This window comes from Rutilus rutilus (genome assembly GCF_951802725.1).
Source record: "Rutilus rutilus genome assembly, chromosome: 6".
In the NCBI taxonomy this organism is placed as follows: Eukaryota; Metazoa; Chordata; class Actinopteri; order Cypriniformes; family Leuciscidae; genus Rutilus; species Rutilus rutilus.
This window is the reverse complement of record NC_140214.1, coordinates 26,517,243-26,544,817: the sequence shown is the minus strand read 5'-3', so window position 1 is coordinate 26,544,817 and position 27,575 is coordinate 26,517,243. Positions and strand designations below refer to the sequence as shown.

The window sequence follows — 27,575 nt, the reverse complement described above, 5'->3', positions numbered from 1 at the left end:
CATGATGGAAAATCTGCAAATGATGCTACATCAAAGCGGTGGGATATTAACTTTTTTTGCTGATCACCGACTGGCTGGTGAATGCCAAATTTTACTAGCCACTCACAATTTTATTTTATAGAAAAAAAAAAAAGATATATGGAAACATTAATTCCTGATAACCTTTCATTTTATTATTGTTTTTACCTTTTGTAGTTTGTGTATGGTCTAAGGTTGATTACTGTGTTTTCTGTCCAATGTGTTTTTGAAAATACTAAAAAGAAGTACAAAAATTAAATTAACCTATAAATTAAAATTAATAGGAGAATGTGAACATAATATTAAATGTAATTTTAACAACATATGCAGTATATACACGCATACAATTTAAAGTTTGGAGTCAGAGAGATTGTTTTAAAGAAATTATTCAGCAAGGATGCATTAAATTAATTTTCATCAAAGAATTCTGAAGTAAAATTCAATGTATCACAGTTTAACATTGGTAATAACAAAAAACTCTGCATATTAGAATGATTTCTGAAGGATCATGTGACACTGAAGACTGGAGTAATGATGCTAAAAATTCAGCTTTAGCCATCATAAGAACAAATTAAAAAATTTAATTTTAATTTAAATACATTCAAATAGAAAACAGTTATTTTAAACACACACATTTCTAAATATGACTCTTTTTACTGTATTATTGATCAGATAAATTTGTGAACTAAAAATCTTACAGACCCCAAACTTTTGAATGGTAGCGTGTATAACAGCCAATCAAATGCGCCTCACCAGCAAGAGTGTGCTGTTGTTAGAATACAATGCAAAACTGACCTGCAATTGCGAAAAATACACTATTTTGGCTGGTGGCGTGTGTTAATTTCTCACGCTGGTCTAAGTGATCAGTAAGTCGCAGCCGTTTACTACTACTCTGTTTGGTGTTGACAGGCAGGGGAAAGGCCATCGGTTTGTGTTTTAACAGGCATTCACACATTCTCAGTCAGCCTATTGGCTGGGAGACAACAGCCCCCCGTTTGTCAGAGATCCAAGTGTCAGAGAGTGTGGCAGCTGACGTGTCCGGGAGCGTACTCGACCATGCTGTTAGCATCTTTTGGCAGGCTCTGTGCCACTTCTGAGTGTCTGAGATAAGCGCAGCACCAGCACGGCATATTTAATTAAGTCTGTGACAAACAGAGATCAGGTGAGCTACCAAATTAAATGTTCTTGTTCAACACAACACAGTCCAGAGGCATAAAAAAAAAAAAAAATCACTACAACAGCACAACAACAATTTACAATAATCAAAAAAAGCTAAAGGGCATCCATTCATGCATCTCTACAGCATATGATAAACATAACTGCATGATAAAAAACAAAACAAAACAATAAGTAACTAAGGAAGAAAGGAGAGATGACTGAGAGGAAGAACGCTGGGATATTTTAACATGCTTGCATTCCTTTGTTAACAACCAGAGCAGAGAACAGGAGGGGAAGTTTGGTGATGTCACACCATTCTTGGCGCCCACGGTGGGATTGAGCATGAGGCGTCTCGCATCAGGCGGTCCTTAATCTGACAACAGTGGGAGAGCCACTACAAACGCATGATGCTGCAGAAGGTGACAAAAATACTGCAGCCGTAGCTGAACACGTTGACAGATTGTACGTTTTTAAATAATTTTTTTCCGGGGGTCCTGACAAAAAAAACCTCAAGAGATCAAAGGGTCTTTTGAGTCCTGGAGGAGGTGATAGACAGGTCTCGAGAAGAACACGAGGCTGTGAGGGACTCAAGGGGAAAGGGAGTACTCTGATATGAATGTAAATCTTGTAGTATACTCTCTGAACATTGTCTTTTGATATGTGGGTGCAAGTGAGAAAGGTTGGGTTATACACGAGCAGAGGTGAGAGTCAGTGTTAAATTTAGCACAAATGCAGTGTTTCATCTCCTTTTCTCTAGCAGGCTTCACTGCTCTGGCTTTTAACATTGCAGCAATAACAAATCACATTAATAGCCTATAAGCCAAAATAATGATGACAAAGGCACAAGCAGACACCAAACGTACCTTTCGCCCTTGTCAATGAATAAAGGTATTCCCTGGCTTACAGGTGTAAGATAATTAATTCTGGAGACTGTAGACAAAGGCTTGAGAAAGGAGGGGGAAAGAGGACCTCTGGATTGCCCATAGGGACAAGTTTAGGTTAGTTGATGTGATAAAGACAATAAAATAGGGTACTCACTGGACTGGGCGGTCTTGGCTTCGATGGGCTGAGTGAAGACCCCAAGCCCCATTTCAGAGCGGGCTGCCAGGGAGAATTTATACACAGTGTCCGGCTTCAAACCTTCAACAGCGTATGAGCCGGCAGGATCGAAGGTGACGTGGATCTGAAGAGGAAACATCAAAAACACTTTCAATCTATGTGTCCTACCCACACTCCACAGGTTTATTTTAAAGTTGGAATAAAATTTCAGTTTTCTGGTTTCTAAATGCACGTTATTGCGAACAATTCATCCATGCATGTTAATATTATAATTTTTCAAGTATAACTCTAAAATGTTCCAATCTTCTCCAATCTTTTAATCCTCTTAAAGGGATAGTTCACCAAAAACAGATCGGTCTGTGCAAGAAACTGAACATTATTTACAAAATTATTACTTTTGGCAAGCGGTCCTGCATCTTTTTTACATAGGTTGCAGCATCTAGGATAAGCACAAGTAAGTTTGCCGAGGCTGTGGATTACAGGTAACAATGTTGTAAAAATACGTTCAGTTTCTTGCACAGATCGATTGTTTCGCTTCATAAGACCTCAATGTATCACCAGGAGCCAGGGATATTTATTTTGTTTTGTATGTATATGTCTTTTTTCGACTCTTAAAGTGACGGTAGCAATTGACTTGCATTATATAAATCACCAAGGACTACAGTTTCAGCTAAAAATCTTCTTTACTGTTCAAATGAAGAAAAAAAGTAACCTACAGCTTTTCCAATCAACAAACGATGACTAAGAACATCGTTTTTTTCCTTTTCAATAATCTGTTTAACTAATATGTACGTCATAATATGAAAGATCTTTCGCTACTTCTGTTTCATTGTGACTAACACATTAGTTCTGGGGCAGTGGGATGTATTGTGAGGTGGGCGAGGAAGACTTAGTCATCAAATCCAATTCACTTTCAAACATTTAATCTACCGCACTAATGATACGAACTCTGTCCTCTTCTCCTTGTATGGTGATAAGCACGCCCACTGAAGTCCACCTATGCGTGTTGTGTGTGTGTATCAGATTCAACCACAGGAAGAGAGAGATTTTGAGTGAATAAAGGTTTTCAGTTCGGTCTGTTTTCATAAAGTGTGAATTTACATTGTTCAACAAAAAAATGGAAACTGACAGAGCACATGCAGTTGTCAATGTTTTTTGTGTTTTTAGCATAACACAATTGTAGGCTATTACCTGTAGCATAACACAATTGTAGGCACATATTTTATCTTCATTTGTAAGTATCAGCTAAATTAATAAATCTACATATATATTTTTTTTCTCATTGTTTGTTCAACATTTTAAGATTATGGGGGACAAAGAAGTTGTCCACTAAAAACATGGAAACACTTTCTGGACTTTTCCTTTTTCCTTTCTGAAAACACACTGATGGCTATCATGATGAGAGTGTGCATAAGACATCTGATCTCAATGTTGATGAACCGACACCAAGAAAACAGATCCAAACGGCCCATTCTGGCATCAGTTAGAAGCACTGTCAAGTGCTGAGCATTGAAAAGTACATTCTGTTTTTGAAGCCAAAAGCACAATCTAATTCTATCAACTGACTGCAGACTTTTGCCTGCAGTCATTTTGTGAAATGTCAATTTTGGCTATCTTTCATTTGTATCCTTGGCCCACAGCAACAGCTGTAGACCACCAATATCAGGTCTGCTTGTAATTCTGAATGAATCGGGAAGGAACAAGCAGTGACATGATACCTTGTTATCCGAGTCATCCTCCCAATATAGCAGCTCATATTTAATAATGGGGTCCTGGACCGGCCACAGCCAAGTTAGCTGGATCCGCGTATCCAGCTCCGCCTCAGCCTCAAAGCTGGATGGCTGAGCAGGAACTTGAAATCAGACAGACACAGACAAGTTAGTGACAACAGATTCACAAGTATTTTTAAGGTACTGAGATGAAATAAAACATGCAAAGAAGGGCTGGGTATTGATACACATTTCCTGACTCAATTAGAATTTAATTCAATTATGATTTTGTTTTGATTCTGATTCATTTGGGTGCATTCAAGTAACAATGACAATTTTGCTTGTAAAAGAAAAGCTTAGCTATTTTTGTAAATTAAACAATGAACCTTGAAGTTTGATATATTCTGAAAATATTAACAACAGGGCCCAATCCATCCATTACGTAATATATCAACATATTCCATAACCAGAAGTAATGATAACTTGATGCTGATTCAGCAACCACTCTGAAGGATTCAGTGAGTTTATTAGAAGAATTCCTCAGACAGATTCAAATGGTAACAGAGTCTTTTTGAATTATCCATTAAAAACACATGGTTCAAATGAGTAATTTGTTCATGAATCGGACTACACTGGTTCTGTTTGATTGGATTCATGAGTTCATGATTCGGACCGCTACACTGTTCATACAATATGTTACTGCATGTGACATCATGATTGATTTTTACCCAGCCCTATGTATAAATACTGATGTATTATTCACTATTCCCAAATATTCACCTCCTTGCTGTGTCTTGACCTGCAACACATCAGATGGGGGCCCATCCCCTACAGATGTGAAGCCCAGGACACGCAGGCTATAGGTAATGTCGGTGGTCAGGCTCGAGATTGTGGTGAGACGGCTGTCGTCCGTGTTGTGTTTCTGCCAGGCACTGAGAGGAGCGTCCAGTTCAGATGTGTAGTAGATTCGATAGCCTCTAATCTGACCATTAGGTTCCTCCGGCGGTTCCCACTGCACCAACATGGTGCTGGCACTCAGCATACGTGCCTGGACGTGCAGAGGTGGGGAGGAAGGTGCCTGCTCACCCGTTCGCGTCTCAACCGGGTCACTGGGTGGCCCACGGCCGATGTTGTTGACCGCCATCACGCGGAACTCATACTCGGAATAAGGGCTGAGACCACCAATGCTGTAACGCGTGGTGGCAACACCGTCCACTTCTTGGAAGTTGGTGTCTGAGGTCTTGGCCCGGTACTGGATAATGTAGTAAGACACAGGTTCAGGGTTTCCAGAGTCCCATGTCAGGGTAACGCTCGTAGCTGTGGTTTCCGTCACGATGAGAGATGTAGGAGGCTTTGGGAGAGCTGAGGAGTAGACAATAAGAAAGGAAATTAAATGGATGACAGTTTATGTAGGCTAAGCTGCCTACACGGTACACTCCTAAAATAGAGAAAGACGTGCAATGTAAGACAGCGAGAGAAAGAAGAAAGGCCTGCATTCTGGTTATTCACAGAAAGGCAGACCGTGCCGCCTCATCATTGTGTCTTTAAGATTTGTGGCTGGACTCCAGATAAATGTCGGTGACATTCTCCAAGTCCATATTGATTGGTGAAGTGCAAAGTGCAATCAATAGAGGCAGCCACGATGACGAGGAACGAAGTCTGGCAGGGCTCGGCGTTGTCTGGTGGGACCAGCCACACTGATACAGCTCCAGACATCTGGTCTGGGTAAACACATGCTCAGAATAATCTAAAGCCTTTCATTTTCTCAGAGCCCACAGTAAAAACGCGGGAAGTCCCTAAAGCTCAGTCAACAGAGAACAAGTGTCCATGTTTTTTTTTTGTGTGCATTTGCCAGGCGTACCAAACAGCTGGTCAGAACCTTGGGGTTGCAGATAGAAAAGAACTTTTTCTGTTCTCTGACAACTTATTCAGGGTCTTGGGTAAAATAACAGTGTCTATATAATCTTTAAACCTAAGAAAATCTACTAAATGGACCTTATGTTATTAATACACGTTTTTGGTCTAAAGCCGAAAGTAGACTTTCCTTGTCTTGGAAACAGTCCAATTGACGTCATTTTCGTCATCAGCACAGTCTGCTGATGTACTGGCTTACATCAATGAAGAGTACTTTTAATGGCTTGCACACTCAACAAGATGCAAGAAGGAGCAGAACGTGGAAAATGAAGCATACCTTGGCTATTACTGCAAAAGATTCCTTCAAAAGAATCACTATTATTGTGTAGCTCACAAATGGATAGAGCGGTCATTTGAGGATCTTACCTTTGACAGAAACTTGTGCGGTTGCCTCAATCATACCGAGGGATGAGATAGCTACGCATGTGTAGTTGGTCGACTGACGGATGTTGTTGAGCTCCAGGACATTGCGCCCCACGGGCATCTCCTCATCCTTGGTGAGCTCCACATCACCAGCCATCCATTTGACGTAGGGCATGGGGGCACCTACTGCCACACAGGTGAGGTTGACACTGCCCCCTGGCATAACCTCGTGATTGGTTGGTGGGATGGAGAAACGGGGAGGCACTCTTCGTACTACCGGAACGAAGAAGAAAATGTGGTGTGAGACTCAGCATGTGTAATATTGTAGTACTTTTATGTCAACTTTTAATACAAAAACCATACACGGGGAAATCTATTGTGATTACTACATCTCTAGTGTAAATACTAGGACTATATCACTAACATGAACAAACTAACATGAAGTCGAGCTGACAGGTCAAACAAATTCCCTTCAAAGGCCGGGCTGCCACTTTTTCCATTTGTTAAAGCCTGAAGCTTAACAACTGAAGGCAGGAAGTCAATACTATGGCTCACACATATGTGCAGAAAGGGGCGATAAACCAATACATGCCGGAGGAAAGGTGAAGAAGGCATCGTAATGGTATTTCTTATAGAGTGAGACATTAAAATTCATGCCAAAGGGGAGCTTTATTAAATTGTGGATTTGAAGAAAAAAAAATCATCCTCGCTGAGAAATTGCAGGATGTAGAGTTTTCTCTGTCAGTTTATCGCCTGGTGGCACTGAGACCCTGCTCTGTTGTTGCTCAGTCCTGCCTGGATTCGGGAACCTGTCTGAGACCTTGTGGGAGACGTATTGTTCGCAGGGCCCTCTCTTTGTGAGCCTCTGATATGCAGATAAACCTGACATTAAAAGAGGTTCCCATGGAGACGAAAAGGAGCCTGCTGACACTGTGCAGAGATGGGGAGGAGAGAAGTGAACTTATCAATGTGGGGGCTGAACGGAATTCAAACCAGTCTTGACCTAAACGGACTCGAATGTGTGAGGCTCTTGCTGTATGAGGAACTAATCCACAAGGATCAGCATGAGAAAAACATCAACATTTTTAAAGGATATTCTTTTATCCATGCAAATACTAGTAATGCATTTCACTCTCTATAATGTAGTGCTCAGAATCAAAGATGGTGGTAGATACTAATGCTGAACTATTTACAAGCAGCACAAACTGGAGAGACTTTGCTCTGCTATTCTCTCAAAATAGGAGTATAAAACCACAGCACATTAAACAGACTCTTCCAATTTGTGTTAATGACCCGCTGCCTCATGTCTGTCTATGGAGAAATGGCATAGGCAATAATTGGTTTTTGCACAGGTCTTCCTGAAATTGGATTCTCGACTTCGTTCTCTCATTTTATTTTCAGATAGACACTGCGACCAAGCTTGTTATTCTCCTCATTATGTTTGCATTGTAAAGGAAAAACGATAGACTCTTGAGCATTTTTTCTTTGAATTAGGCTATGTAAAATGCAAAGTACTCCAAGTCCACTGTTGCAAAGAAATTACAGTGGCAGTAGCATGTCTAAAAAATACAAATATTCACTTTATTGATTTCCCTGGAAGTCTGACACTAACTGTGGAGATGGACATACGGTGACGATGATTTGAAGGATAAGAATGGAAATTCGGTGTGGGTAATACAACAGAAGTGTATTACTATATATATAAAAAAACAAAACAAAACAAAAACACGATGATATTTATATTATAATGTTTCAGGTAACAGGGAACAGGTTGGTTACAGGAGCCTTTATCATGAGTCAAACCATACATGCATTGTGGGATAAAATGGACACTCAAACCTGACAAAAAAAGATAAATTAAATAATTAAAAATATAATTACAGGTGATTGTTTGTCAAATTTAACGGGGAAGTTTAACAGATTAAAACTAGTTTGGACTAATTAACAATGAACTGCTATCCCTTTTATTCCAGGCTCATGCAAGTCATCTGACACAACACATTCAGCCTGATAACACAGGTTTTATAGCAGGGCAGCATAGCAGAGGGAGTGGGATTGGGATTGATAACAAGGGTCTCTGATTAAAGAGGGATCCAGATTGAGCTCTGCAAGAAGCGGTTAAGATTGAAAAAAACCAACCTCCTCGAGGGTCTAAGTGATGAGGTGAGAGTTTGACCAGGTGATATGAAGGAGATGAAATTGAAAGACAGAGACAAATGTGAGACAAGAGAACAAGGAAAAACATTTGTATAATTTCATGGTGGTTAGAAAATGCAATGGAAAACTGAATAAAGACAGAGACACACACTTAAGTTAGATTTGTATATACTCCACCATATCTCATACTGTAGGATGTTAAATGTTAAAGGTAAATACAGGCCTGTTTAAGCAATAAATTTGCTTAAACATAAATGTAAGCAATTTAGCAGTGCATGTATGATGTCTACAGGGAACACAATCACATTGATAAAGGTTAATGGTAGACATTCATTTAAGGGACTAAGTTTGGTTATAGAAAGCGGTTGTCCATCTAGTTTATAACTTTGCATGTAACTATATTTAACACTCTAAAACAAAACTGACAATCATATTTTGCTGCTGTGTGAACATGGCTTAATTACTCAACGTTACTCAATTTTAATATGCCATTTAAAAGCTGGGGTCATTATTATAAATTTTTTTTTTACTAAAATTAAAAGGATTCATTAAATTGACCAAAAGTGACAGTTAAGACATTGATAAAGTTTAAAAAATTATATTTCAAATAAGCCAAGAAATGCTTCTTCAAATCAAATTAGAATGATTTCTCAAGGATCATGTGACTAAAGATTCTGCTGAAAATTCAATACCAATAAGAATATCAAGAATAAATTACATTTACATATATATTAAAATAGAAACCAGTTCTTTTAAATTGGAATCATATTTCACAATATTACTGTTTTTACTGTATAAAATTAATGTAGCCATGTTAAGCATCTTGAGCATAGTGACTCTTCTTTCAAAAAACATTAAAAATCTTACTGACAACAAACTTTTTAAATCTTTTCTATATGGAACAAATAATGCATGGGGACCAGTTTAATTGTGAGATAAAGTTTAAAATATAAATATTATTATAAAACGTCACTGTGACATATAAAGCCTTTTCTAAGATATAGTCAATAGATAATATTAAGATATTAGTCAACGTAGAAGTTTTTTTCAACTTTTTTTTTGCTTGTTTTTAACAGACTTTCAAAAGAACAGCACAGGATGACTGACATATTATTAACATTTTCCTAACATATGTTGGAGGAGTAACTTTACTGCCATACTATACAGACAATTCAGAATGATTGAACATTTTCTGACAGCTGTCTCTGTATGCATGTGAGCATACATTTCCATATCTCCAGTGAGGCAGACAAGGCCACTGAGATCATCTAAAAGAGCCTTAGGTCATAATGTGCCACAAACTTGACACATGAAAGATGATGATGTCAGTTAAAGGCTTGTTAAGAATGCCAAGGTAACACTATACAATACAATGATGCGCATTAGCGATATTAACATTTATCTTCCTTAAATATTGAACAAAGGTAAGTGGACCCATTCACACAAGATATAATAAACAGATAGGCGGTTATGAAGTGTGCGATCACTTCGCTCTATTTGATTTGTTGTCAGTTTCAGGAGCAGAGGAAAGAGAGCAGACAGTGGTTGACAACTTTTCACTATGGAATAAGTGGCTGACAAATGAGCATTCACATATACAGCCAGTATACATGACTGTGATTCTCCCAGGTTATATAGTCTTCTGTCAGACAGATGGACAGAGCGAGAGAATGAGAGAGAGAGAGAGAGAGAGAGAGAGAGAGAGAGAGAGACAGTCATAGAGCATTCAGACAGCTCCCAGAAAAGTGCTGAGGACCAGGAAAAGGGAAGCAGCTATTGAATACATAGATCCACTGACAGGCTGGCAGTCTTAGACACCCAACTCATCTAGCGTGAGCAGATAAATGAGCGAGGACGGGCGGCTGAGGAATGGGAGCAGGATACTGTGCTGAACGCCCTTGAAGAGAAAAGTATGATTAGCCGTTTTACAGAGACGCTTTGAAAAACAAGCACCCACACCCAGTCTGTGATGGACAGGGGGATAAAGGCGACCCATTATGCACCTGTCAACTCTGAGGAAGTTAGTTGTTGGTATAGCTACAGAAGTTCCTGTTTTTGTTATTATTATTTTGGCTGTGCATGTTTCGTTGCTTTGTAGTGAAATGTGAGGTCAAGCAGACTGATTAACAAATTATAAATATTTATTTAACTCCATGGGGGATTTAAAAAAAAAAACTGTCAAGAACAAGTGTGGCTCTTCTTTCACCCCAAAATCAAAAGAAAATGACATTTTGTAAAAAGAAAATGAAGCTTATTAGGAATAGTAATAGCAATATACTATAAATGATGGGAGGTGATATACTATAAATAGTAGCATTATTTATTAATATACTATAAATAATAGCATTTATAAGCAGTAGGCTATTTCATCAATAAAAAGACAATATATAATTTAAATGCAATGTATTAGAGAATTTAATAAATAAATATAAAGACAATATAAAATTAACTTTTTTTTTTAAAGTAAATATTTAATAAATAATTGAAAATATCACAAAAGACCAAATAATAATTTATAATTCACATAATATTTTCAGAACTGCATTAAATTTAGGCTGATTATAAATAAAGTAAAAATGACCGCATTATTCTCAGCTATTAGATTCTTATGTTTAATTATCATAAAAATAATCTCAAAATGCAAAACATCTTTTACATGACACTGTTTTCAACTAAAAACGGAAAACTTTTTATGCGTTTTGGCCATTTATTTGCACGACAGTGGCGTTTTGGGGACCTGAAAACGCAAACTTTTGAAAATGGGTTTCAAAGTGCACGTTTTTTAAAACGATATCGTCTCTGTGTAAACTACAAAAACGCGAATTTGTGAAAACGATGATGTCATGTGCATGCGTATTACGTGTTCAGTCTATAGGCGAGTGGTGTTTCTGTACAAAATGACATCGCAAATACAGCGCTTTTAATAGTTTCCGTGGATCCGTGTGAACAGGGATCGTTTTGACCACGTTGTCATCTTTATGCTGAAAATGGGAAGGAAAAACGTTTCCGTTTTTAGGACATCGATGTCATGTAAACATACCCTTAAATGTTCCTACAAACAGGCTTCCTTTTTAAGGCAAAATACAATTTAACCCCTTTATACTCAATGTGTTTAGACGCCACTCATAGCAACCTCGTGTGATTCAGTCGTACGATGACGTCTGCAGTTTAATCCCATTGTATGTAACATTTTTGGCCGTTTGTTTGACAGGAAGCATGAGAAGGCTTAGTCTTCACTTCTTGCGTGACAATTACTGGGTGGCACCGTAACGTCACTAGCTGGAGGCCATACTGGCAGCCAGCCATAAGCTCCCTGTTATTACCTGCATGGAAAGAGCTGAAGGGGTTGACACTCATAACAACAGCACTCCCAGAGTTCTGTTTCACAGACAATGCCTCCACACCATTATACCTTTAAATCCACATATTAATACTGCAGGTGTCTTCCGTGGCACTAACCTTCGGTTAACCCTTTTTGTCTTTTCGCTCTCATAACAAATACTTTAAGAAATACGCATGTTTACCTGTGCTTCAGTTGCTATGAAATCAAAACAGAGTAGGGAATGTTTGTTTCTTCTCTGCACAATTTTGTTCAACAAACTTTAGTTTATCTTGGCTCTGAAATGCCAGGCAAAGTTCAACACATGTGGAAGTCAAAACAAAATTGCAACATGGTCTAAACAAAGGTGTGAAGCATTGTTGAAAAAGTTGTTTTGATAGGGGCGGCACCTGGAGCGTGTCTCTTACCTCGCACGTAGAGATTGGCGGGGGCAGAGTAGCGCGTCCCGGCGCTGTTCATAGCTACGCATTCGTACTTGCCCTGGTCTGATTCCTCGCTGTTTTCAATCTGCAGAGCTCCTGAAGAAAAAGAGAAAAAAAAACAAGGGTAAAAGTCACCTCTTTGATTTACGAACACGATTATGAATCCCCTGACGCAACTTTCCCCAACAAACCACAAACTTTCACTGCAAACAATCAGTAAACACTCCCTGTTTAAATGTCAGACCTGTTCCACTGTGTATATAGTTTATTGGCCGAGAATGCTGCCTAAGACATGCATAAAGCTGATTTTGCAGGTTGAAGGAGTCTACAGCTTAACATATTTGCCTTTCACTGTCATTAGGAAAAGCTTTCGGGATATTAATGTCATTGACTCGGAGCCAATTACACTACAGCACATGACTTTATTACTGCTGTGGCATATTTATACCAGAATAAAACATCAATAGCACACAAAACTACGCAGCCTGTCTGGTCACTATAGATAAAAACTGTGCTTCATGAGGTTACATGAGGACAATATTTAATTAGTCTTTTAACACATACACTGCTGGTCAAAACGTTGGAATAATTAAGATTTATTTGAATGTTTTTGAAATAAACCAAGGCTTATGCTCACAAATAAACTGTATTTATTTGATCAAAAATACAGTAAAAACAGTAATATTGTGAAATATTACTATCATTTAAAATAACTTTTTTTTATTTGTGATGCAAAGCTGGATTTTCAGCATCATTACTCCAGTCTACAGTGTCGCGTGATCATTCAGAAATCATACTGACTGATTTACTGCTCAAGAAACATTTCTTATTAATGTTGAACACAGTTCAGTTTTGTGGAAACTGTGATATACTATCAAAAAAAAAAAGGAAATTAATACTTTTATTCAGCAAGGATGCATTAAATTGATCAAAAGTGTTACATTATAATGTAAACATTTCTATTTCAAATAAATGCTGTTCTTATGGACTTTCTAATCAAAGAATCCTGAAAAAAATCAGCAAAATGTTTTCAACATTGATTACCTTTAATAGAAATTCTATAAAAATCCAATACAATTTATAAAAAATTAACTTTGCCATGACATTTGAAAATATATTAAAATAGAAAACAGTTATTTTATATTGTAAAAATATATTCAAAATATTACTGTTTTTACTGTATTTATAATGAAATAATGCAGCTTTGGTGAACAAAAGCATTTCAATTCCATTCCAAACTTTTGACCAGCAGTGAAGATATCACTTCAGAACACAAAAGGAGGCAAATCTCTCAATAATGTGAAACAGCATTTAGTGCGGCAGATACTTTATATCTACCCATTTTGACATGGGCAGGAACATCAAACAAAAAAATCAATCCAGGTGTCCTAACCACAGATACGGTGTTTGCTTCGACAAGACTCTGCCAGGCTCTAAATCTAGCAAAAGCACACATATTTAACTCTGGCAGTGGTGTACCACCATAGCATAGGTTATCACCTGCTGTTTACCCCTGACTACTTCCCAGCATCCCAGTGCTGCAGGGAAGAAATAACATGCACCACTAACCTTGCCCAATCTCCAAGTTCAAGGAAAACGGATTGGTGGTGTTTCCTACACTGACAAGCAGCAAATTACTAATCAATTCGGAGATTGCTCAGCACTGATTGCCATCACCCCTCAGTCCTGACAACACATCTGATTGATGGTGCCATATTGTAAAGTAAAGGGACCACAATAAAGAAAAATAATACAAAATCCCATCTAAATCAAAGGAGGAATGTGAAAATCACACTTTCATTCGCAATTATGTGAATTTAATATTTTTTTTATTTTTCTTATTTTAAAGCATGCCTTTAACATCTTTTACAGTTATAGACATAACAATTATAATCTTTTTTAACCATCAGTGCATTCAAAGTGTTCGGTATGACATGATACAGTATGTTAAACGGATAGTTCACCCCACAATAAAAATCCTAAATGATGACAGTTTTTTCATTTCTGGGAGAACTATCCCTTTATTTCAAACGGAGATGAAGTATGCCACACGGAGACATGCATTTTTGATACAAATGAATACACTGCGGGACAAACTGTGTGTCTTGATGAGGACATGGAATTGTAATGAAGAGGATACATGTCCCTTATTGATAAAGGAGATACAAAACAATGAGCTGATTGAGATGAATTGAACGCAAAGACCTGTTGTTGCGAGCCAGATAAATTAAATATCAGGCCCAAGAACACTGAGATTTCAGCCAGTAAAAATCAGCAACCACTCGGGAAACATAAGGCAGCGTCAGCTTATTTCTCCTCAAGCGAGCCAGACGTACTTCCTGATTCAAAACCTGAGGTGAGCTGGGTAACAAACAGACCTTTGTTATGCGCCGTACACTTTTCCTCTTCTTTTAGACTTCTTTTTACAGTCAAACTCCAGGGGTCCTAAGACCACTGATATTGCTAACCGAGTGAAGTAGGGTAATGGCGGATTTGTCAAGTACTCGCCTCTAGCAAGTGTGTTTCTGAAATTCATGTTTCATTCAGAACTGAGAGCGACTGTGTGATTGATCGAATGCTCCATCTTAACAATCAGGGCCGTGCCCTCATTTCCCATACATACTCATTTTAGCATAAGTAGTATGCAAATTCAATCATTTCAATTTCATTACAGCCCAACTGGAATGTGAGAGAGACACTCTGGAGATTCTAAAGACGGCCTTCAGTCTTAAAACCAAACTCGTAGCATAACTTTAATAAGACTCTGGCCTCAAAATATTTACAACAAACGCACGACACAATAACTAGCAAGAGTCCAATATCGTCCCCTCACCCAAAGTATAGTTCATCTAAAAATGAAAACTCTGTCATAATTTACTTACCCTCATGTCATTCCAAACCTGTATGAATTTGGAACATAATTCTGTGGAACAGAAAAGAGGATATTTTGAAGAATGAATTTCTATGCAGTAAACAATGAATCTCGAAAGTTCCTATCCCCATTCATTTTTACTGCATGTAAAATGGCGACCAAGACGTTCTTCAAAATCTCAAATTTTATGTTCCACTGAGGGTTTGTACATGATCATAGAATTTTCATGAATTATTCCTATAATATAAGTAAGTGAACCGCCTCCAAAATAATGCACACTTTTTTAGAAATAAATACACTACTGTTCAAAAATTGGGGGTCAACAAGATGTCTTTGAGAGAAGGCTGCATTTATTTGATCAAAAGTACAATAGAAAACATTAATATTTTGAAATATTACAATTTAAAATAACTGTTTTCTAGGTCTATGTTTTCTACTGTCTTCACGTGATCCTTCAGAAATCATTGATTCTAATATGCTGATTTGCTGCTCAAGAAACATTTATTTTTAATGAAAATGTTACCAGTTTTGCAGAATATTTTTTGTGGAAACCTTGATACATTTTTTTCCAGGATTCTTTGATGAATTGTAAATTCATATGAAATTGAAATAGAAATACTCTGTAACATTACAAATGGCCTTACTGTCACTTTTGATCAATTGAATGCATCCTTGATGAATACAATTATTAATTTCTTTCAAAAACTAAAAATTCTCACTGATCCCAAACTTTTGAACAGTAGTCTATTTCTGTTAAATTGGTTAGATATAGACATCAGAACACAGAGACAGGTTGAATGCTGGGACAAAGGTTGAATATGTACTGAACAAGCAGGAAATGACAGTGGTGGTGATGAGACGGGTAATGGAGGAGACGTTTCGTGAGACACATTCCAGCTGTCTTACCTCGTATCGGCGAACCCCCTAGGTGAAGTAAATTGAATGCAAACAAGATTGAAGAGAAGTGTTAGTAGACGAGAGAGATAGACAAAGAGAGATAAGGAAAACAAAAGGGAGGGAATCAAATGAAAGTAAGCTTAATTAAACAGAAAGGAATCAAGTTGAGCCAGACTACTGCTCTCCGAGGATTAGTTGAATGTTGGCTGTCTGGTGCAACAGAATTAGCTCAAAAAAAGAAAAAAGAAAAAGATCCGAGGGAATATTTTTCTTTGTGGTAGAATTCTGAGATAATTTAGGTGCCTGCCAAACCTGATGCTTTAAGGACAATTTGCAGAGCTTAGGGAAACAATCAATGTCTACTTATGGTTTTGTTATTTTTTGTTCACAGCATTGTTCAGAAAATCACAGGACCATGGCAGGTTAAGGCGACAAGTTTGGTGTGAGAATAGCAGAAACAGCTAGCAACAATTCTGTACACGTGAATTTAAGTCAACATGAAATGTCATTCGATAAATGATAAACGGCATTTAATTACTTGTTATTTAATAACTTGCGCGCACCATTAGCATTTTTATTAGCATTAGCTTTTAGAAAAGCCAAAGTCTTGCTTATTTCAACAGCAGCCTAAAACAATACATAAATACATATTTGGCTATTGGCAAACACAGTGGTGTACTGCTATGAATGGGAAAAACTGCAACACGCAATATGGTGGATCTAATAATGGAAGTCCCACCTTCTAAATAAAAGAGCCAATCGTCAATTGGAAATGTCATCGTGTCACTGCACATCACTGTTAGACGCTACGGTTCCCATTGAAACCTGAGATATATGCTTTTTAATGCTATTTGAGCATAAGAAACAATATACCTACAATGTCAAAATTTGCAGCCGATTAGATGTGTTTTAGCAGTTTGGCAACCAAGCAATGTGAGTTTGGCAAGCTGTTTTCAAGCCAAAAAGAGTTGGTTTTGCATGCCAGAAATATCTTTCTTGAGGTGTAGCAATTTTTTCTTGAAAGGGAAGTTACTATTGGTTAACACTGGTTAAATCAATTGCTTGTGCAGCCAGATGAAGCCAGATGAAAAGCTATAAATCATTCACCTAAGAAAGAGTTCATTTTGATTTCATGTCGACTTAAACTATCGGTCAAATCACAAGGTAAGGTTACTTCGTCATTACCAGTGTCTATCAGAAAACGCTTATCTATAAGTAAAACAGCAAACATGTCATTCAACATTCTCCTGAGGAGTAAAACGTGCAGATAAGCCAGATAAGGCTAGCTTTATTGTCATAATTTTATGTTAAGAATGTTCTAAAGGGCCATAAAGTTCTGCGCCTCATGCCGTCCAGAGATAAGATCTTTGAGGAAGCAATGTTTGGATCTTTGGTGGAATGGTGCATTTTGTTCATTTGACTTTTTGCAAGATAGAGGGATTCAGGATTCAAACTTTCAACTGTGTATTTGTAAGCTGTGTACTTAGACGCTGATGCTAGAAACTAGAGAACAAGCTCTGCTGTGACTTGCCCTCTAAATGAGGTGGATTTAGTGGAGAAGGATAAACTCTGAGTCAGTCAGGAGCTATTAATCCAGCCTGGGCAAAGTCCTGTTCATCCGTCTGATCCTAGGTCAGACCTGAGCTGTCTATCCATTAGGAAGGTCTACAATGTAAATAGAGCAGCTGATCCTCTCCGGGCCGCTCTCATATTCCCTTAAGGGGTGGCTACAATTACCCAGATCATTTGCATGTGGCTTAAGACCCATTTGATGTTATGGCCACATCAATACATTTCTCCTTCAATGGTAAGCAAACACAAATTGGCAGACCAAAGGCCTGACTTTGCACCAAAAAAAAAAAAAGCGTTTTAGTTTTAATTAGGTGGCAATATTGCATATGCATTAATTAAACTAAAAGAAACAGAGCTGTGTCGATAGGGTGTCTATATTATACATTTAGTATATTAGTTCCTGCTCCTGTGATTGTAGGACTGAAGAAGTGTGCCATCCCTACCTGAACGAAGCTGTTTAATTCGCCCGTTGCTGTTGATGTCTACAGGTAGGAAGTCCTTGAACCAAGTGATCTCCGGGTCAGGGTTCCCACTGGCGGCACAGAGCATCGTGGTTGTTCTTGTTCGCTCCACCACTTTTAGCTGAGGGCCCATGTCTATGGTAGGAAAGCCATGAGGAATCTGGTTTTCTGCAGCAAGAAAAAGAAAAACAGGTCAAGTCAGGAGTCAAAAATCTAATGATTTACCAAAATAACCATAATGATCTCAAAGATCTCTGATTGCTATAAATCAAGGGTTAGAGATGTGAGCCAGACGTAATTGTCCTGCTAAAGCAAATCCAGGACTAGTCTCATTAGTGCACTGAATCAATTCACTTCCCAGAAAAAAGCCTTCCTTTGCATTAATAAGATCAAAGCATGGCGAGACTAATCCACAGGACGTTTTTGTGTACCATTATTCTAACATGTAACACCATATGGACTCCAAGCTTTAAGTTTTAAGCTGCAAGCTTATGTTTTAATCTAAATCTTTACAAGAGTTTGAGAAGGGGCAGAGCAAAAACAATGAGAAAAGAAAATGCAAATTCAGCTACAAATAAATCCAAACATTAAAAATGATCAATACACTAGATAAACTACTAGCAAGCCAGCACTATATTGATATTCCTAATACTTTCTAGTTTTACTTTTCCACAATATCATTGCCATTTTTAAATCCAGCATGAAGACCTGAAGATGATATTCTTTATCTTCATTATTCATCATCTGAGGTTGTGAGTTATTTATGTTTAAACATAAAACGTTCATTATTAGTTTATCATAATTGTTATTCAAATTGACCGTAACTAATTATTAGTATTGTTATTGCTGTCATCATTTATTATCTTTTTCTAACAACTTCAGTCTACTGTTGTTAAATGTGCTTTATAGATAAATTACTTATATAGGTTACTTTAGGACAAGATCAAAGTTTGAAAACTTCCCCATCGACTTCCATTTTTATAATGTTCACAATTCAAAATGTAAACAACAGCAATTACATCATCAAAACACTTGCATTCTCAATTGTCACTGGTCTTCTTTCTAGCATTCATTTGAATAATGAATTGTGATTGCTCTCTTCGTTCTTATAACATTTTAACCATCTTCAGCCGCCTCTACACTGCAAAAATGGGGACGTGTTGATACTGACGTGTTGATACTGACGTGTTGATACTATTAAGTTGATATGTGCCACAGAAAGAAAACAAAACAAGTGACAACTGCAATATGCACCTGATGCGGCATTTAATTTAAGCAAAACCACAGAAATGCAAATCTAGTTGGCAAATAATACTTTGTCCTTCAATGGTTTGGAAAACACCCTTTCCACTCTGATACAGACCGAGACGCCTTTCACTATTTCTACACAAGGGAGTAACAGAGCAGATATCTCTAAGTATCAAACATTTGCATAATTAACACAAATCATATGAATAATATGAAAATGAACACTAATTATATCAGGAACCAGATAAGCAAGTGGGCAAGGCTGTAAACATACGGCTTCCAAGCACATGAAAACATAAGCAATGCTATGGCACGGTTTAAAATGATTTTTTTTTTTTTTTTCTCTTCTCAAACATTCACACAAATGTTTGGATGAAAGCCCATCATGCATAATATTCACACTTGCAATAGCAACAACATTACTGCAACACCACACTCTCTTTGATGCCAGGGTAAGCCAAAAGGCAAGGCTGAATTATTCAGTTTGAGACAATCCTCTGCATGTGACAAACATTGTAAGGCAGGGGAGCACAATCCTGTTCCTGGAGATCTACCTTCCTGAAAAGTTCAGCTCCAACCCTGATCAAACACAACAGAACCAGCTAATTAAGATCTCCAAGAACACTTGATAATTACAGACAGGTTTGTTGGATTAGGGTTGGATCTGAACTGGTAGGTACTGTAGATCTCCATGAACTGGATTGGGCACCACTGCTCTAAGGTCTACAGAACACCAAAGTCAACAGCTTTTCTTCTTATTCCAGTTAGTTCAACATTAAATCATTGAGCATCAAGCAATGCTTCTCAAAGAAACTGAATTGAAAAGCTCTCACACAAGACTATGACTTTAGGACAAAGTAAATCAGACGCATATCCACAGTGAGCAAACCTCAAAAGGGTTATTTCACGAATCACTAATCCCCTTATGAAAACATCGAAAAAGGGACTAATTTAGAAAGCGGAAAATGTTGCGTGGAATCCCAACTAGAGGGAACTTTTCAGTACAAGGTAACTTGGAATATGATGCTGTTCAAGTTATGCCTCATTAAGAAGCAAAAACACCCAGATTTTTTTTTCCAAGTCTGACCTTCAGAAACTGTTATATATCGAAGTGTACATTTTTGCCTTGGCGTGCTTGAGAGAGGTCAACTACCTGTACGAGTGTGGGCTGTATCACTATGCCGGTCCTTTTCTTTGAGCGGCTTCTGAATAAACAATTGAATACATTTTCTTGAGAAGGAAAACACAAATAGTACCTACAAAGAGTCATATAGTCAGCATGCAAACAAGGTAACAGAGCGCACAAGAACTTCTAAGAGAAAACCAACTGGGCTGTTGAAGATGTGCATTTCAGGTTCCCCTATCAGGTGTGCAAAAATAAATAAATAAATAAATAGAAAAATACAATCTCATGGTGTTTCAGGTGACAAAGTGAAGAAAAAAAAAGTATTTGAGAGCAAAATAAGTGACATACTTGCGCTATATGTTCACATATACTCGTTAAAAGTGCACCCGGTAATTTTCGTTTTTTTTTTTTTTTGTGAAAGTCGTCTTAGAATTATACTGACACATGTGGATGAAGAATCATGCATTATATTGCACTGCAGAAATGAGCTTTCAGTCATGATTCAATCATTTCATGTGCGAAAGAGTCTGATAACAGGAAGGTTACTGAGATAAATGAGTATTCAGATGGTTCATGTGACCACAACATGGCAAACACTATATGGCGGCTCATGCCTTGTAAAAGAAAACAGCTTTTTTAAGGCTACCAATGCGTCTGGAGACTTCATCTTACATACATTGTACTACTTTTTAACTACTCATCACTACCCATAACTTTTTAATGAGGAAAAATTGCTGACTGCACCTTTAAATAGGCTTCTTAATATTTAGCTTCTTAGTAAAGTTTATAATGATGACACATACTTCCTTACAAGTATAGTGAGTTTGAAAAAAAAAAAGTAAATGGTATGTGAAGGTAAAAACAATGGAGAAAAATATGGATTTATTCCACAAAAGAAAACACAGAAAAAAAAAAAAAAAAAACCCCAGATGGTTACCCTTTTGCATTTCCTAAATAAAAGCTCCATTCTCCGTCCTTGAAAGCACTTTTATCATTTACACCTCTTTACTATGCATGATGATTTAAAAAACAGAAGAAGCTCAGAAATGTGCTTTTAATACAAGTCTTGTGTGCTTGTATTGAGTCGAGCAAGGACTCCATTACTGAGATGAATAGGTAAGAGGGGAAAAAAGTCTGCAAAATGTCCCGCTCTGTCCCGAGTCTGTGCCGCATCATAGACGTGGGCGCCACAGCAGATGGCGGTTTGAATTTAAAAAGCCTGCCAACGCTAGTTTCATTGTTTCCCCGAAGCAGTTATGACAAGGTGCTTGGCTCCGATGGGGTGATACATTTGGTGGGTAATTGGGATGCCATCTTGTAAAGAGCAGAGGGAAACTTGAGAGTGGATGGAATGAGGAGGAAGTAGGAGGAACAGCTCTGAAGAAATGTTCCAGCAAATAGTCAATAGAGAGAAAGTGAACTTTAATGACAGTGTGATGTCATGTGCTGAGATTCTCTGCTTGTGTTGCAGAGTTTTATTTCACCTTTGTCTGAGAGATTACGCAACTGACTGAGGTCATGGTATACGAGAAGCAAAATTCCTGACAATTACAGACAAAGAGCACAGGCTCAAGTTTTTATGCAACGTCAACACCTTATTTGTATCACGTTACTTTAAAAATGCAGTTAAGCCTACTGGCATTTCAAAGATAGTAGCTTGACTATGATTTACAGATTCATGACTACCAAAACCACGTCTAATCTTCCAACATCATGTCCTACTTATACACTGGGTGCGGCTCTATTGTTCTTTGCTCATGAAGGGTTTTATTCACATTAGATTGCTATTTTTTGGTTAACTTTCAAACAACTCCACTGCGTTTTCCAATGCATTTAACCCGATGTAGCACACAAACACAAAAAACTACTGTAGAGTTAAAAAATAATAATAATTATCAGTTTCCACAAAAATATAATATACAAAAATATTTTTAACTGTTGTCAACATTGACAATAATAAATGTTTCAAGCACCAAATCAGCACCAAATCCAAATATATTCAAGCAGAAAAGTTATTTTAAACTGTAGTAATATTTCACACTATAACTGTTTTTACTGTATTTTTGATCAAATAAATGCAGCTTTGGTGAGCTTAAGAGACTTCTTTCAAAAATCTTATTGACTAAACTTTTGAACGATAGTGTAGAGTTGAATGACTATGCTGAAGGCATATTATGAAATTATGAAATTCTTTCTGCAGTGTATGTTCTTCAATCACTTAAGTTTCTAAGTTTAAATATGTTTCTAAGTTTAAAGTATGTTGTTTCCTATTGTTTGCTGTTTACAGTGTACACAACTTCACAAAACCATTGTTACGAGCATTTTTTTATTTGAGGTTAGAGTTGAACAATATACTGTAACAGTACTATACTTTGTTTAATTATGGTGGTGTTTAATTGCTCATGCTCCCCTATTTTTACATTTAGATGACCTTTTCATCATGTTACACTCATTTCATTTGTATAAACATTAATTTAATAACACCGTTATTAGCAAATCCCAAAATCTATATCCATCTTTCACACTATACATTATAATGTGGTGATGCCTAAGTTCAATTGTAACTGATTTTCAGATTTTAGTGTTTTTATTTTTAAATGTAGACAGACCTGTATATAACTTTATTATTAATTGGTTCTCTGTCATAACATACAAATAATCACTGGCGCACATAAACTGATGTAGGTCCTTCCATCTCTTTTAAAGCTAATAGTTAATTCCTTGTGACGACCTCCATAAACAAGTGCCATTGTAACAATAGTACCTGTGATAGTACCCAATCAAATCTCCTTCCTGAATGGGAAATCTACTGTTGCCATCCACAAACCCAGAGCGGGTATTTAATGAGACCTTACCAGAGCGATAAGACCGTGCAGGCCCTTGCAGATGGCAATCTATTGTATTTTCTCCTCGGTTGTGGAACCAGGCCAGAAGCAGCCAAGCTTTATCGATGCATGTGACCACAAAAAGGGAGCTAACAGAATAGCACACCACAAACCCATCTGTAATCAGTTTTGTGGAAAGAAAAGGAACATTGTTTTTTGAGAAGCAGTAAATTACGCTCACTGAGACTTATATTCAATGCTGTGAGCGATCAGATAACAGAAGAACAGATCGAGGCTTGAAAGTCTGATATTTACAAAACTTGAGTGCTGAAAAAAACCAACGAATGAAACTGTTGGCGAACAATGGGAGAGAACTAACTCTGTATCATTACGAAAACAGAGCAGCGATGTTGCCAAGAGAAATAACAATGGCTTTTCAGGTGGTCAGGAGTAAGTAGGACAAAATGTCCTGAAGGCAGAGAAATGGAACGGTGAACTCATCTAATGTGAACAACAAGCGCTGCCGTAAACATGGTTTAGATATGCATAGGCTGCATGTCCTCAATGCTGGGTCAGAGCAGAGAGGGACATAATACACATTACAGTCGATCCAACATGAGGAGTAGTGTAGGGGGGGTCACCGTGGGAGGATAAAGAGGGAAATGGAGGACAGTAGGGGTACATGCCAACCTCCTGCCAGCTCCAATTACCAGTGAGAATAGAGCATGGCATGTGGGGTGATGGGTCTAATCAGAACCCCGCTGAAGAGACAAGTCTCTGTCCTCAGACCCCACTGTGAAACAGCCCGAGTGCTCTCCACGTCCACGTCAGCCGGAGTTATTCTCACCCTGCACAAACACGTCGCCACAGAAGAGGATGCTCAAATAGTGATGAAGCACCGTGGGGCACTCACACCGAGAACAAGCCGTTTGTCAGAGACTGATCACGCATGTTTAGATCCAGTCTCATGAGTCTGGTGTAATGTCCATGCTATATGCTAACTGTATGTGTTTAAAGGGACAGTTCACCCTAAATGCCACATCTTTTGAAATAATATGATAGATTTAGGTGAGAAACAGAGTGAAATCAAGAACAATTTGAAGAACAACTAGTTTATAAATTGAATATAACCATTTCTCTCAGTTTCCCACAGGCCATATGGAGAACTTGTGTTTGTTACACAAAGTAAATGTAGACTTCATTGGTACTTTGGCAACCTTTTTGAAGCACCAACTTTCTTCAAAATAATTGTTTGTGTGTGTGTTCCACAGAAGGAAGAATGGTATACACTCTTAAAAAGTAAAAAATAAAAACTTTTTTTTTTTTAATCTATGGTTCCACAAAGAATCTTAAACATCCATGGAACCTTTGCATTGCACAAAAGGTTCTTTATAGTGGAAAGGGGTTCTTCAGATTATTAAATATTTCTTCACATTATAAAAAAAAAATTGTTCTTTGAAGACCTGTTCCATGAAAGGTTTTTTGGGGATCCCAAAATGGTTCTTAAATGGCATCGCTGCGAAAAACCCACTTTTGGAGCCAGTGTAAAAGAAAGACATTTTTGACTGAAATATTCCTTTAAGCATGTGGAGGTCTCAACTGTTAAAGAAGAACAAAGTTCCACAAACACATTTTAGACAGCATATCCCTCACACTGAATTTCTCTCAAGTAAGGGAACTTCTAAACTAATAGCAGTTCTTGGGAAACAAATGTCCTTGTAATTTCCAGAAAGGTGTGTATGAGAGTGATGGATGACGACAATTAAAGGGGACATCTCTTTTGATGGAGGGAGCAGAAGGGTTTCTGTAGTGATATATGACAACAGAACACCATCCATTTTACAACATCTTTTAATTTCCAGAGATCATTTCAAGTCCAGGGTTGTCATCCTCTGGAGAAAACAGGTTTTTATATTATCCAGCTTGCCAAAAAATCTGCTTCATTGGCTCAACACTGAATACATATATTCAACAAATTAGACAGATGTGTTGTCCGTTAAGAATGCAAGCACAATGCTTAGCAAATCAATCTAGAAATAGCTTACTTGTATCGTAGTTGTATCGTAGTTGTCTCTGCATATTAAACTTTCGCAAGTTTTTGCATGCATATGGAATTAAGTCAACTCTACTTAACTAAGTTAAAAGTGCCCCTATTATGGATTTTTAAAACATCCTACAAAGTTTTAAATCTGTATAAAAGTAAGTTTTATCATTTTATCAAGTAAGTATAATCATTTTTCAAACGAGTCATAAGCCGTTTCGTTGTGACGTCAAGACGAAACATTAGCATATTGCCGCCCACTTATTGCACGCGCAGACTCCTGGCAAAGCTTGAACCCCCACAAACCGGCAGCTGATTCCAGTGGATACTGGCTAGCATCATGTTGAGAAGAAGCTGTGCTCTACAATGTGAAGGGTAAAGCCAGTTGTTTTTTCACTTCCCAGGAACGAGCATGTGAAGAATCAGTGGTTAAAATTCATCTTTACCATGATATCACAGCAGTATAATCCTAAACTTTTGCTGTGTTCCCTTTATTTTACTTGCGACTGCTTCTCAAATCTCAGAGTTCAGAGTAGGATTCACAAACTGCTTGCTCTTGAAAGATGGTGTTCAAAATACTTAGTTTTGAGTTTTATATTGTGTAGGTCTCCTGCTAACTGGTTAACTCAGTTAGTTAACTCAGTCGGTTAAGCTTTCCTGTAGCTCAAACAGTTGAGCATTGGCGCTTGCAACGCCAAGGTCATGGGTTCTGATAAGAATCAAGAACTGATAATAATGTAAATGTGTACCTTGAAATGCAATGCAAGTCGCTTTGGATAAAAGCATCTGCCAAATACATACATAAAATGTAAATGTAACACATTATTACTGTCTTACTAAAATTCTTCTGCTGATCAGTTGTGGGCCACTATTACCTAAAACGGTGTCTATTAATGCAGATTGTCTGTCGTTTGCACTACTTTGAGATTAAGCATGGAGCAAGATTTGTTTTACCAACGTTTGTTACATCAGTCATTCACGCTAGAGCTCGGCTAATGTAGGCACTGTTATTGATACAGTTTCCACGTTAACCTGTTCACCGCAATAAATAAGAAAAATACTAGGTAAATAAATAAGTACAACTAAAATAATCAGTTTGTTTGATGGACATGCACTTGTTAATGCTGATGGTGAGGAATTACAGAACTTTGCAACATCTCATAATGTACCTCAAACTGAGTAGTGAATCACTGAGAAACGTCCTGCTCGAATTGTCCTTGTGATGGAGGTTCGGGTTAAATAACTAGTTCATCATCGGACATCGGTGTTTCATCATCGGACTCGCGCTCAGATTGATATGGTACAATCAACGTCATTGTTTGTTACTGTGTTTAGTTTATGGTGTAGGAAGCCTCAGGACACGCAAAGCTGACGTTGTTATGGCAATGGACAGTTTTGTTTTCGACACACATTCTGCACGCGGTAAACCAATCACAACAGACTGAGCTGTCTGGCCAATCAGAGCAGAGCAGCACGCGGAAAGGAGGGATTTAGAGAGATTGATTCATCTAAAAAGTCATTTGAGAATCACTGAAAATGTGGTGATTAGCAAACGTATATTATGAAAAAATGTAACAGTTTTGTTTTATCTTTGATGCATAGGAGACTCCAAAACAACATTAGGAAACTTTAAAATAGCATAATAGGGGCACTTTAAGTAAAATTAACAAAGAAAATAAGTAACTTTAACTTGGCCAGTAAAAGGTTGAGTAATTTCTACTTAGTTGAAGTTTCCTTCGCAATACATTTTACTCAAACGATATAACGCTGAATTTAACCACTCTTTTAAAGTGAATACCTAGAAACATCTAAGTTCATAATACAATAGATAGTGTGCAGACACATGAACACAGAGACCTCAATACTTGGTACACAATACACAATGATGGTAACATTCAATGGATCATTTTTGAGTATGAATGTGTCATTTTGAGTAGAAACTGAACTTCAACCTAACAACAAAATCAATGATAAAACAGTGCAAGTACAGCTGGAAAAAAGCTATTATTAATTATTAAACCCCAGTGCATGATGGGAACACCAGTATCAGAAAATCTGGATAGTTTTACTTCATTTTATAACGTTGATATTTATGCTTTAATTTCTAGAAGCTTGAATTGAGTACTAATATAGAATACTTTGTTTTTTGCCTGAACTAACTTTTTCATACAGAAATGACATTAGTTTCTTTTCTGTAGTATTTACTTCACCACAGAATCATTTTTATCAGTGTACTTCAACATAAAGAAATTGCACATTTACCTTCAAATTAGATTATACTCTCAATGTAGCCTCTCAATACTTACGGATAACATGCATTCTAGAGAATCAAAGCAATTACGAATGAGAGACGGCAGGCACTGTATCCGAACAAAACACCATTCATTCATGAA

General features: G+C 37.5%; 1 protein-coding gene across 11 annotated transcripts in view; it reads right to left on the bottom strand.

Moving 5' to 3' along the window:
- The window catches only part of ptprfb (protein tyrosine phosphatase receptor type Fb), a 192,252-nt gene that overhangs the window by 59,928 nt on the left and 104,749 nt on the right, over window positions 1-27,575 (bottom strand). For 5 of the 11 annotated variants that reach the window (XM_084412143.1, XM_084412138.1, XM_084412145.1 and 2 more), the window contains exons 5-11: window positions 17,925-18,110; window positions 15,919-15,936; window positions 12,126-12,236; window positions 6,225-6,494; window positions 4,725-5,306; window positions 3,954-4,087; window positions 2,215-2,359 (exon numbers count right to left, since the gene is read on the bottom strand). In XM_084412143.1, coding sequence (XP_084268269.1) covers window positions 2,215-2,359; window positions 3,954-4,087; window positions 4,725-5,306; window positions 6,225-6,494; window positions 12,126-12,236; window positions 15,919-15,936; window positions 17,925-18,110 — 1,446 coding nt within the window. Of the gene's footprint in view, window positions 1-2,214; window positions 2,360-3,953; window positions 4,088-4,724; window positions 5,307-6,224; window positions 6,495-12,107; window positions 12,237-15,918; window positions 15,937-17,924; window positions 18,111-27,575 lie in introns of all 11 variants that reach the window. The other 6 variants (XM_084412144.1, XM_084412141.1, XM_084412147.1 and 3 more) reach the window with 2 other exon arrangements.